Source organism: Vicugna pacos, chromosome 11 (genome assembly GCF_048564905.1).
Source record: "Vicugna pacos chromosome 11, VicPac4, whole genome shotgun sequence".
NCBI classification, from domain to species: Eukaryota; Metazoa; Chordata; class Mammalia; order Artiodactyla; family Camelidae; genus Vicugna; species Vicugna pacos.
In genome coordinates this window covers 91,364,131-91,376,910 of record NC_132997.1, presented here as the reverse complement: position 1 = coordinate 91,376,910, position 12,780 = coordinate 91,364,131, and the positions used below count along the sequence as shown (strand labels likewise).

General features: G+C 51.0%; 1 protein-coding gene and 1 non-coding gene across 3 annotated transcripts in view; both read right to left on the bottom strand.

Moving 5' to 3' along the window:
- The window catches only part of GRK5 (G protein-coupled receptor kinase 5), a 202,406-nt gene that overhangs the window by 38,901 nt on the left and 150,725 nt on the right, over positions 1 to 12,780 (bottom strand). For both annotated transcript variants that reach the window (XM_072971986.1, XM_072971987.1), the window contains one exon: positions 12,180 to 12,257. In XM_072971986.1, the coding sequence (XP_072828087.1) occupies positions 12,180 to 12,257 (78 nt within the window). The remainder of the gene's footprint in view (positions 1 to 12,179; positions 12,258 to 12,780) is intronic.
- On the bottom strand, positions 1,759 to 1,953 carry LOC116282541 (U2 spliceosomal RNA). Its single transcript, XR_004192079.2, has one exon. It is a non-coding gene; the product is annotated as a U2 spliceosomal RNA (small nuclear RNA).

Below are 12,780 nucleotides of genomic sequence, written 5' to 3'. Positions count from 1 at the left end.
TTGCAGGAAAGGTTGGGGGAGAGAAATAAAGTGTCTACCTGAAGGACAATTACACACCCATTAAAAATGCTGTGCAGGGAGACTGTGACATGAGAAAACGTTAACACCGTGTAAAGTGGAAGGAGGTGCCCAGATTCAGGGCCAGCAGCTGCAGGTGGACAGGGCTCGGGAGGGACCAGCCAGGGTGCACAGCCTACAGCCCACCTGCTGGGAAGCTGATGCAGGAGAAGTTTTGTCTTTGGTTAACTTTTGAGACAACAACACAGTGGAAAAGAAAGATCACAGTTACAGAGTCAGACAGACTGGGGTTATATCTCATCACCCTTTTTTGTTGTTCTTTCTCTTTGTTTTACTGTGGTGAAAACAGACCACGAACAGGAAAACTGCCATTTTAACCATTTGCCAGTGGACAGTTCAGCAGCATTAATTGCATTCATAATGTCAACTATCGCATCTTTTTCCAAAATTTTTTCATCATCCCAAATAGAAACTCTATACCTATTAAGCATTAACTCCCCATCACTCCCTCCCCCGGGGCCCTGGTAAGCTCTAATTTACTTTCTGTTGTGATGAATTTGCCTGCTCTAGACATTTCATATAAGAATCACACAATATGTGGCCTCTTATGCCTGGCTTCTTTCACTTAGCATAAACTTTTCAAGCTGTAGCATGTATCAGAACGTCATTTTATTTATGGCTGAATAATATTTCATTGTGTGGATATACCACAATTTTATTCATCCATTGAGGGACACTTGGGTTGTTTCCACTTTTGGCTACTGTGAATCATGCTGCTGTGGATATTTGTATCCAAGTAACTGTGTCAGTCCCTGCTTTCAGTTCTCCCAGCTTTCACTCTTACCCAAGGTAAAACGGGACAATTGTGTCTACTACACAGGACTGTCATGGAGACATAAGGAGAGAAAGTGTAAAGCACACAGCACGCAGTAAGTGCTAAAATAATGTTGCTGGCCCCACCTCCCCCAGTAACACTCACCCTTAATAAGGGAGTATCAGAGGGTTAACAAGTCAATGGTGCCCCTGGCAAGGACCTCTCCGTTTAAAAAGCATGGATACTTGAATGGCCGCACCAGTGGCCTCCTCTGCTTTATTCACACACTACACAAACGTCTCAGCATTTAGACAACTGGCCCCAAGAATAAGAGCCTCAGAGGAGTTCGAGCTCAGCTGGAGGCCAACCATGGTGGGAGGAGGAAAACAAAGTCAGCAAGCAACCCTTTACAGGCCTTTGCTCTCCACTTCTAGCACAGGGTTGAGGGAAGCCCGGGGCGGAATGTTCCAGTCTCCTCTTCCAGACGTATGACCCTCAGGGGGGTCCAGCCCCTCTTTGGGCCTCTGTTCCCTCATCTAGGAAATGAGGAGTTTGGCTTAGCCCAGGAGTTTAATTTAATTTTTTTTAGAAGAGAAGGGGAATTCTTAGAGTATGGACAGCATTTTAAGAAGTTTTGGAGAAGTGAGAAAAAATATAGGAAAAAGTGACGTCCAGGGTTTTAAGGGGGTGAGGAAAAGAGCAACAGCGCAGCACTTCGCTCGTCTCTGTGGTGAACCAGGCAACCGCAAAAAGTGTGAAGAGACAGAGGTCACCTGCTTCCGGAGGCCGGTCCTTCTACCAAACTGCAGACCACCTTCACTTTCCAGCTGTAAGTCTAGCGATGGAAGGCAGACACTTGGAAGGCAAGTTTAAGAAGAAACAGGATCACTTACACCCTATTTCTTAAACTTCAGCTTTATTCCTGGAGGGGGCGCACGTGCCTGGAGGTCCTGCAACACCAGGTTGATGTGTGGAGCGGATGGAGCAAGCCCCTATTCCAAATTCCTGCTCCAAAAATCCATTTAATATATTGTCATTGGATACAGGACAGGATACATCAAATACTAAACTGAGAAGAGCAGATACTACCCTCGATCTTAGCCAAAAGGCTGAGAAGCAATTAGCCCAGCAGTTTTACAACTGGGTTCCAAGGAGCCATCCGTGTTCTTCTCAAAGCCAGGGCCCAGCACAGGGAAGGGAGCAACAGGGGTCTAGCCCCAGGCTGGTCAACCACCGCAGATCTGGAAATCTGTCTTCGCATCGGGAAATCTACAGCTAAAACTGAAGGCAAGGCCCTGGACTGGGAGGCCCCTGAGATCTCCTGGGTGCTGCAGCCCCCCCCCCCAGGTGGTGTCCTCTCTCCCCTAGGGAGGGAACTGGACGAATGGTCCCTGAGGGTGAGGGTCATCTCCCAGCGTATCAGGATTGCTGGAGGCCCAGACATCCATTCAGAGCGTGGCTCAAGCAGCAGGGGCCTTCCATGGGGAGCAATGTATCACTGGGTCCTGGGGCAACCTGGAAATGACCCAGGAGCCCTGCTGCTCTCCAAACAGCACCCTAGCTCTCTAGTCATTAACAGTCTTTCAGTCAAGAAGAGATGTGAATGGGGGGGAGGGTTTAGCTCAAGTGGTGGAACACATGCTTAGCATGCACGAGGTCCCGGGTTCAATCTCCAGTACCTCCTTCAAATATAGATAAATAAATAAACCGAATTACCTCCTCCCTCATAAAACAAACAACCAAACAAAAAAGAAAGAAAGAAAAAAAAAAGAGATGTGCTTGGAGTCCAAGGCAGGGAGCCAGGCTGGGTTCTATTAGGAGAGCAGGATGGGGAAGGGTCAAGAGCAGAGACTCTGAAGTCTCCGCTTCCTCCATTCCAGCTGTGTGGCCTTGAGCGAGTTACTTAACCTCTCTGTGTCTTCAACACCTCATCTTTAAAGTGCAGATGATCCATGTGGTAGATGTGAGGATTAAGTAAGTTGTTTAAAGCCCTAAGGACAGTGTTGGGCACACAGTAAGAGCTGTTCCCAGGAAGTTCCTTTCTTAAGTTTTCAATCCTCTTCTACCCTTGGGACTTTTTTGCAGTGCTGTGGCAGGAAGTAGGAAAAGCCAGGCCACATGCTCCATTGACCCAGCTGCCCTTCCAATCCAGCTGGCCACCCAGCCAGCCCCTGCCCAGGAGGGGCTCAAGCAAAGGTGGACTTTGAGTTCATCAGATTCATTGACAACAGGATGGAGATGCTATTCTGGGCACTGGGAGACAGAGGAGGGCCAAGGGATCTCAGCAGAGATGAAAAGCTGGCTCCAGGGCCAATGACAGGGAGCTCAAATCCCTGGAGGATGGGCAGGCACTTAGAAGGGAGGCACCGGACCAAGCCACCCATATTCCATGTCCTTGGTTGCCCTGGAGACCGAAGGTTGCCTAGATGGTTAGGCAGATTCTAAGCCAGCTCCCCAAGGCTCCAGACCCCAGGGAGGGGGATCCAGGAGTCAGCCTCACTCCTAGTCTAGTGCCCTTTGCTCTAGGTCCCTCTGTCTCTTCCAACAACAAGCCAGCATTTATAAAATGCATCATAGCTGGGAAATAGACAGTTAGCTTAGCAGTTTCCAGAGATGACGAAGTGGTCTTAGCCTCGAGGCACAGGGACACAATTAAATAATATTGAATCACTCAATGAAGAAAGAATTCCCTTTCCAATTTTCTTTCAAGCCTCGCATCATCAAGAAGAAAGTCTCAGTGTGGCGCGACCATCTTGCTAACATGTCTCTAATACTCGCGAATCTCACCTCAAAACAAAGAGAAAGGAGGCTCTGAGCCTTAAGTAAGCAAAAGAGTGTCCAGCTAGGATTTGATGCCAACTTCTCCAGTTACCCTTAAGTACACGAAATCAATACCAGTTTCCCAGGCATTTCCTGATACAAAGTTTCCTTTTGAAGCTCATTTAAGTTAAAAGATGAGTTGATTTGAAGAAAAATGTTACATTAATCATCATAAGGGTGGTATGCAGATACATGAAAACCTGTGAAGGTGACCTGAGATTGACTGATGTCTGTGAGTCCATTTGAGCACCACTGTTATCATCCCCATATTCAGATGGCGAAACTGAGGCTCCAGGGATGCCCAGATGAAAAATGGCAGAACTGAGTTTCATGTGTTCCTGGGGACAAAGATTGAAGCCTCTGACTGCTCCAGAGGCTGAGGAGCTGTCCCCTGCCAGGAAGCCAGCCTGTTTGGGCCAGCTCAGATCCTAGGCTGCTGCTCAGATCCTAGGGCGTGGTTGGGGGAGGCGCCAGTGAAGTGTGGCTGTGAGCAGGGCTGGGGGTGCTACAGAAAGAGGAACTTGGAATCATTATTATTTCCTCTCATTCAAGCTCCTTACTTTTTAAAAGGTGCATGTTTTCCGGAGAGCCAAACAAGCACTAGGAATAGATTTCTTTTGTGCAGAAACTCAAGCTGATGGGTCATTTCCCCCTTAACAAGAACAAACTTCCTGGCCTCAGCCTATTATTGTTTATGGAAACAAAGAGGCATGCATCTGTGCAGGGCCCAGAAAACCATATCCTGCCCTCGGACCTCCTGCAAGCAATGGCCTCCAGGAGCTACCTGCCCTGGGGCATTTCCAGCATCCCACAGATGATGCCAAGCTGATCCATGTCAGAAGCCTGCCCCAACCCACCTGTTCCCGTCATTGTCCGAAGAAATCCATGCAGGCCCTTTCAACAGGACCCTCCTCCAGGTCTGAGTTTCCCCTGGAATCCACTGATACTTCCTTGCAAAAACCACATTGAAACTGAGTGCCACCTGGCGGGGGAGGGCATAGCTCAAGTGGTAGAGCCCATGCTTAGCCTGTATGAGGTCCTGGGTTCAATCCCCAGTACCTCCTCCAATAATAAATAAATAAACCTAATTACCTCCCCCTAGCAAAAAACAAAACAAAACTGACTGCCACCTGCCGGGCCTTAGTGACAGGGGTTCGGCGGGGGGGCAGCAGGTGGAGACCTGGCACAGTTGCTCATGGGCCCGACTGAAATGAACTCCAGCAAGATATCCTACAAATGACACTGCTGGATACTAATGGGCTCCTTTATAGCCCTGTCTCCACTATTCTAAATCAGCCTCTTCCCTTCCCAAACCTTAGGTGCCTGATCTGTAAAATGGATACACTAATAATAGCCACTTAGGTAGTTTCTAGAAAGATCCAGGAGCAAGTCATTGCAGAGCTAGACCCAGAGGGCCTAAAGAATATCATCATGTCAACCAGGAGAAGGGCTGAAATATTCGTGAAGGAACAGGCCTGGCCCCACTCTTTCTAACAGGCAATGGGGCTCTGGTTCTCCAGAGGAAGAGAAATTCATGGGCCTAATGTGTCTCCATATACACCCAGTTCCTCAAACAACTAAGGCCTCCTTACAAGGGCAGACAAGACAAAGTGAAAAGAAGGCATTTAAAAATAAGTAACAAAAATGAATCCGAATGTCATCAAAATGAAAAATCTTTGTGCTTCAAAGGACACCCTCAAAAAAGTAAAAAAACAATCCACAGAAGGGGAGAAAATATTTGCAAATACACATATCTGATAAAGGACATGTATCTAGAACATAAAAAGAACTCTTAGGATTCAACATCAGTGAGATAAGCAACCCAATTTAAAAATGGACAAAGGACTTGAATAGATTTTTCTCCAGAGAAGACATACAAATGGCCAATAAGCACATGAAAAGGTGATCAACAGCGTTAGTCATTAGGGAAATGCAAGTCAAAACCACCATGAGATACACTTCACACCCACTAGGATGAATAAAATAAAAGACAGAAAATGCCAGTGTCCGAGAAGATGTGGCGAGATGGGAACCATCACCCGCCGCTAGTGGGAATGTCAAATGGTGCGGCCATTTTGCCATTCCTCAACTGATTAAACATCAAGTTACCACACGACCCAGTAATTCCACTCCTAAATATAGACCCAAGAGAAATGAAAACATATGTCCATGCAAAGACTTGTACGTGGATGTTCACAGTGGCATTATTCACAACAGTCCAACAATGGAAACAACCCAAGTGTCTATTAGTTGATGAGAAGATAGATAAAATGTGGTTTATCCATTAAATGGCATATTATCCAACCCTAAAAAGGAATGAAATACTCATACAAGCTACAACATGGATGAACCTTGAAAACATGCTAAGTGAAAAAAAATCAGGCACAAAAGTCCACATATTGTATGATTCTATTCATAGTAAATGTCCAGAATAGGTAAATCCATAGAGACAGAAAGCAGATTAGTGGTTGCCTGGGGTGGGAGGAAAGGGAATAGGGAGTATGGGGTTTCTATTTGGGGTGATAAAATGCCCTGGAACCAGACAGTGGTAAGAGTTGCACAGTTCTGAATATTTTAAAAACCACTGAGCTGTGCAATTGAAAAGGGTGGATTTCATGGTATATGTGAATTACATCTCCATAAAGCTAGTGTTTTAAAAATGAAGTCTGTAGTGGTGAATGGTATATAATACTGTTAGCAGGATCATCTAATATTATTATTATTATTATAATTCCTGGCCCACCCAGGTCAGAGCAACCTTGCCCCCCAAACAGCTGCCACCTGTATCACTTTTGATCTGGAGGCACCTGGAAGGTGAGCTGCCCAGATCTCTACAGAGCCCGGCACACATGTGTGACTCCAGCTTCCGGGCAGCTTCTTCAAGCTGACAAGCCTAAGAACATGCCATAGGCTGTCTCACCAGCACTAGAGATTAGGCAGCCATACAGACAATGTTTCCAGCCTGGGGGCTGCGGCAATGTAGGGAGGAAACAATATTCCATATGCTCCCCTGAATCCCCTGGCCTTCTTTGCTGGCCAATGGACTGGGAGAGAAAGTCATGTGTCACATCAGGGCCAAGGAGTTAAAGCTCTTCTGCCTCCTTCACTCTTCTCTTCCCTTTGGTGGTGGAGACACAAAAGCAGCCAGAACCCCCAGTCTTTACGCAGAAGAGACCCAGTCAGATGGTGCATGAGAAAGACAGAAACGTCTGGTGTGTGAAGCCCCTGAGATTTGGGGTTTGTTTGTTGTGGCAGCTAGCATTAATCATCCTGACTAATGCATTGCCTTTTAATGAGTCCAGCCTCTCTGGCCAGCCCTCTGAGGCTGGGGGCCCTCCTGACCCCTCCTTGGCCTCTCATAACTCCACAGCTGGAGTTCATGTCTGGATGATTTCCTCATTCAATGGCCTGGTATTGGAAGCACAGACACGGGACGGGAAAGTCAGATGAGAGCCACTGCCAGGGGACTGTCTCATGTGTACCAGCTCCTGGGCTCTGTTCTTGTGGTATTTATGACTCTCACCACTACCCAACCCACTTGACAGAAGAGCAGCTGGAGGTACTGGGAGTACTTAAGTCACTTTCCTAAGGCCACTCAGCTAAAAGAGGCCAAGTCTGGTTTCCAATCCAGGTCTACCTGGTTCTAAAACTCACCTTCTCACAGCTGTCTTTGTATTAGATCTCTGCAGCTTTCAGCCCATTCCAAAGCTCACCCTGGGCTGGGGTCCTCTCACCACCCCCAAAGCAAAGCTGGCCGTATATGGGCAACTGACGCAGGATTCTGGGCAGCATCCAATACGTGGACTCTGCCTCTTGAGATGGATGCCTTCAAGTCAGGGTTTGAAGAGCATCTTCCTACAGGAAGCGAGAATTTGGCTCCGGGCATAAGCTTTGACTTTGAGCAGGGACTTTTCAGCCAGACTCCCAGCAAACACACTCTGTCAGACATCAGGGGACACAAGCCAACCCAGTATCAGCTCCCCAGAAAGAGACCTGAGGTGACAGATGGGAGAGGCCCACACAGGGAAGATTCCCAGAGCTCCCTCACTGTCAAGCCAAACTCGCAATGAATGAGAGCCACGTGTCCAGCACTGAGCGGGGGCAGGGGACACAGAGAGAGGTCAGATGCCATCATCTCTGCCCAGTGAGCTGATAACCCGGCCACCCACAGCCACGGTCCTCATCCTATGCACTGCCTTTCTTGGGGACACCTGCACCCACTCAGTAACTCAAGATAGACACAGGGAGTCACTTGGGATTCCCCTTGCCCCCTCTCTCCACACCCCACACTTGCCACTCCCTGAAAGCGACTTCCTCCTAACCTTTCCCAAGGCCCGAGGGCCTCCCCAGCCCCACGGCTGCTGCTGAGCCCCATGGATGGTCTTCTGCCTCCAGCCCACCCCCTTCCCTTTCTCCTTTACGTAGCAGGACAGACCATCCTAACCTGGGAATGGCATTCAGAGGCCTAGGGGGGCCCCCTGCCCTTAGGACGGTGTCAAACTCCCCAGCATGGTTTTCCAGGCCCTGATGCTCAGAGAGCCCCTGTCCCCCTACCTTTTCACTCCTGTTGACACTGACCTCCCTCCCCACCCCCTTTCCCACCTCTGCACCAAGTCTCTCACCCTCAGCACTATTAGCGGTTCAGGACAGATAATTCTTTGCTGTGGGGGCCATCCTGTGCATTGTAGGCGGATCCGCAGCATCCCTGCTCCATATCCACTAGATGCCAGTAACACATCCCCCCAGTTCTGACAACCAAAGGTATTTCAAGACATTACCAAATGTCCCCTGGTGGTGCAAAATGTCCCCAGGTGAGAACCACTGCCCTATGCCTTTGCACACGAAAGGCCTTTCTCCTTTCCTTTCATTGGTACCTGGCTTCCCCATCACCATCATGTTAAAATTTGATTCAGCTGCATCCACTCCCAGAAGTCTCCCTGGCTCAGCCAGGCTGGAATGAGACAGCTTCTCTGGACCTCTCTCACCTCCCTGTGCACATTTCCACCACTGCTCCCATCACACTGCCCTCGACCCATCTGTTGACGTGCTGTCACCCACCTCTGTAAGGCGGGCTCCTCAGAACACCCCATGGGGCATGGAAGCACTGACCCCGTGGACCTGCAGAGGATAACAGAGCAGCATGCTCAGAGACCACCTAGGTAGGAGTGATGGCTTCTGACCAGAGGCAGAAGAGGCTCTATGCAACCGGAACAGAGACATAGAGGGAGAAAAACAGAGTAGGGGCAGCACCTTCCAGGTGAGAGGCCTTGCAGGGAACAGCCTGGACAAAGGTGATGAGGTGTGGACGTCAAGATGAGACTGGGAAATGGCGTGGCTGGAGCCCAGTGAGAGGGCTGTGGGGAAAGGATTTTGGAGCAGAACAAGGCCAGGTCGTGAAGACACTTGGATGTGTTCTGCAGCCCAAGGTGTATTCAGCAGGAGGTGAAATTTAAAAAAAAAAGTTTGGGAAATGCCTTGTTAGCAATTAAACAGGTTTCCTTTTTTTTTTAATACCTTTATTGTGGTATAATTCCTGTACAGTAAACTACACATATTTCAGGTGCATAATTTGATGAATTTTGATAGATGCATACACCAATGAAACCACCACCACAAGGTAAACAGGTTTCTTTATTGCAGGACTTCTCAGAGCCTTTAATGTGCTCACAAGGTGGGTGAATCTTTATAAAGGAGAGATGTGGAGAGCAGTGTTGCCCACAAGTAATTGGCTACAGATGGGTTGTTCTCACAGAGATTGTCAAATGATCAGTGTCCCACAGTCCACCGTTCTGGAAATGCTGCTTGGAACCAAGACACATGAGCTGGACTTTGAGGAGGGGTGCAAGGTAAAGACTATCTGGCTTTGGGGATAGTTGCTCTGAGTTGTTCAAAGGCTTCAGAGCCAGTGCTGGGGCCTCGGCCACTTGGCGCCACTCCCAGCCCCTCGCTCCCCAGCACCTGGGGCATCTGCAGCACTGAGAAGTCAAACCAGCTCCTGAGAGAGTGACTGCAGGAAGGACTGGGGAGGCAGCACAGAATTTATTGTAGGAAAACAGTCGGCCCACGGGACCACTTCGGCCACCTCCCCCAGGCCCCTGGGCCATAACATATGGTGTGGTTTAGATTTTAAAAATTGAGGAGTACTTAAGGAAAAAATGTTGGCAGGCTGTGAGGCACTTGTAAAACCATCTGAGCTGATGGGGAGGCTGGGCCCCATCCCTCCAGGAGATGGAGGCAGAGCTGAGCAGGGGTGGGGAGGTCTGGAGGGCCCAGACTAGGGTCTGCGAACAGAGGCTTCTGGTCGAGGTTGCCTAGTAGGGGAGAGAGGGAAGCGGCCCCCTTCAGCAGCCCTCAGATAGGCCGAAAGAGCCAGCAAGGCCGGGCAAAGAAGCCACCTCATCATCACTGCAGAAGCCAGGCCAGTGCCAAGGCCAGGGCAGCAGGAGGGCAGTGGGGGGACGGGGTAGGTGGGAAACAGTGCACCACAGGGGAGAGGCCAAGGGCTCCGGGATCACCCTGACCTGGGCTCAACTTCCACCTGTGTGACCTGGGACAGCGACAGCCCCTCCTGAGCCTCCCCATCCTCATCTGTAAGATGGAGCCAATAGAATCACATCACACAGTGACAGCAAGACTCAGTGAGATGGTGCCTGCACACAGTGGGTCCTCAGCACGTGTTAGTTGCCATTGTTTGAAGGGAACCCAAGCAGGTGGGCAGCCGGAAAGGGGGCACGAATGAGCGCTACCGGGGCAAAGCTGAGCCACTGCGGAAACCGCCCTCGCCAAGGGCAGCGGAATCGTCTCTTAGCTGCGTGGCCGTGGCAGGTCACTCCCTGCTCTGGGTCCCGGCAGCTGCCCGTAAACAGGGCTCTCTATCACCCCACATCTCACGGAGGCTGGGACCATCACAGATAACGTCTAGCTGGTGTCTGGCTGGCTGCAGGCACTCAGCAGTGAGCTGCTCTCATCCCCCAGAGGATTTACACCCTCAGGCCTGCTATGCCCAGGGTGCTCACCCTGTGTCAAGAGGTGGCCAGGAGACCAAAAATATCCACTTGCAGCCTCATCGTTGCATCAGGGGCTGCGTCTGTGGGTAATCAGGGACCCTGCTCAGACATGTCTCCTCCTTGACCATTTTCAGCCTTTCACCGACACCAACAAGCCCGTATCTGGAACAAAGCGAGGCCATGCTGCCTGGCGACCTTGCAGACGGAGCAAGCAGCTGGGTCCACACCTCATACAGAGCCCTGTCCAGCGTCTGGAGGCATTTATCGACATGAATCCTCTCGCTTCTGAAAAGTGCAAAGGCACTGGGAGTGCAAGCCATTCCATTAAGAGACGGGTATGACTACCAGGGAAGCGGAAGGAGAGGAAGCAGCAACGAGAGTGAGAGAATGACAGCTGGGGTGGGGCTCAGCAGGAGAAGGAGGAAGTGACGGAGGAGGCACCTCTGGGGTGAGGCTGGACTGGTCCCCACGGAGATGCCCACTGGCCGCCCGCGGGTGCTGGAGGTGAGCACACCTGCTCCAGGCAAGGACTCAGTGTGGCCCGAGCCGCCCTCCTCACGTGCTCAGGCCCCTGGGACCTCCCAACCATCCAAGGGGGCAGCGAGGGTGTGAGGTGGGACCAGAGCTGCCAAGGACCCCCGCAACCCTTGCTGAGAAGAATGAGAAGGTGCGGCTTACCCGTTTCAAGGGACTTCCACGTCGTGGGAATAAAATGTATAAAACTACAAAGAGACTGTCCATGCGTGCAGGGGAGAGGAGGAGGCCTGGTTGTAAACTTAGAAGGCGCTACTGTGGGTTTGAGGTCCTCAGGTCACCCCGGATGCCTTCACCGGGGGTTCGCAGGCTCTCAGCAGCCCACCTGCTGCTGGAGGAGCTGCTGTAAGGGACCTGGACTCCTTCTGTCCATAGTCCTACCTCATCTCTTGAGTGGAAGTCAATCTATAGCATCCACGTTTACCTGCGTTAGGCGTCAGTACTGTCATGCGTGGACACAGCCACGGGGGTGCCCCTGAGGTGGGCTCAGGGTGGCCCTTGCCCTTCAGCACACTCAGAACACCTCAGAATACTCTGCATTCTGTTCTGTGCCCAACTCACACGGCCTCTGCCAACACAGCTTCAGCCAGCCCCATCCCTTCCTGATTCCCCGGACCCTTCCCTCACCGCAGCCTCTCCGACTCACCCCTGCTGTGCTCTTCTGGGCACCCCGCCCCCTGCCACTGCAGGGCCTCCACCTATCCTGTCGCCAGTGCTTGGGTGTGAGCAGGGGGCAGCACAGGGCCCTTGGAGGGGCTGCGTCCCTAAGAAGCAGGCCTCCCACCCTTGGCCTGGCCTTGGCCTGGCCCACCTGCCTCAGCCCTGCCAGGCTTGGGTGCCCTCTGTGGGAGGAGGAGAATTCTGGATCTGGAGACCAATGGCAGCCGCCAGCCAGGTGCTCCCCACACGGCCTGGCACAGATCTGGGTCCATATTCCTGGGTAAGTCCTCCCATTCCTCCTGTTGTGGGGTTTGGGGGCCTCTTACCTTTGGGGTGAGGTACTTGGTCATAATTTCCTTCCCTTTTTTCCCCAGCTTTTCATCTGGAGTAACTTCATATTCTGCCTAAAACAGAAGGAAAAGAACAATAACAGATTTGCTCACGAGCTTCTTACAGTTACAGAACCTTAGAGGCCCCTGGAGAGGACCCCCTGGAGGTCACCTGACCAACGCCCTCCTTCTGCAGGGCAGGAGCTGAGGCCCAGAGAGGGGAGGAGCCCTGATGCCCAGTCCAGCCTGCCCTGCCCCATCCTGGACACTGGCTTAGAACAGCACGTCTTCCCTTGGGCAGTGCGTTGGAATCACTGGGGAGAAAATGCTGTGCTCAGGCCCCACCCTGCACCAGCGGGGTCAGACCCTCTGGCGATGGGGGCTGAGCACCCAGGCAGCTGGGGTTGAGAATCACCAACTTAGATATATCAAAGGACTCCACTGGAAAACAGAGCCACCAAACGAGAAGGCCCTGGAGAGGCTGCCTGAGGTCACTCAGAGCTTACAAGCTGCGTGACCTTGGACAGTTTCCGCTGTCCATATAAAATGCAGATGGAAAAAGCACCTACATGGAAGGCAACTGTGCAGTGAGAACGTG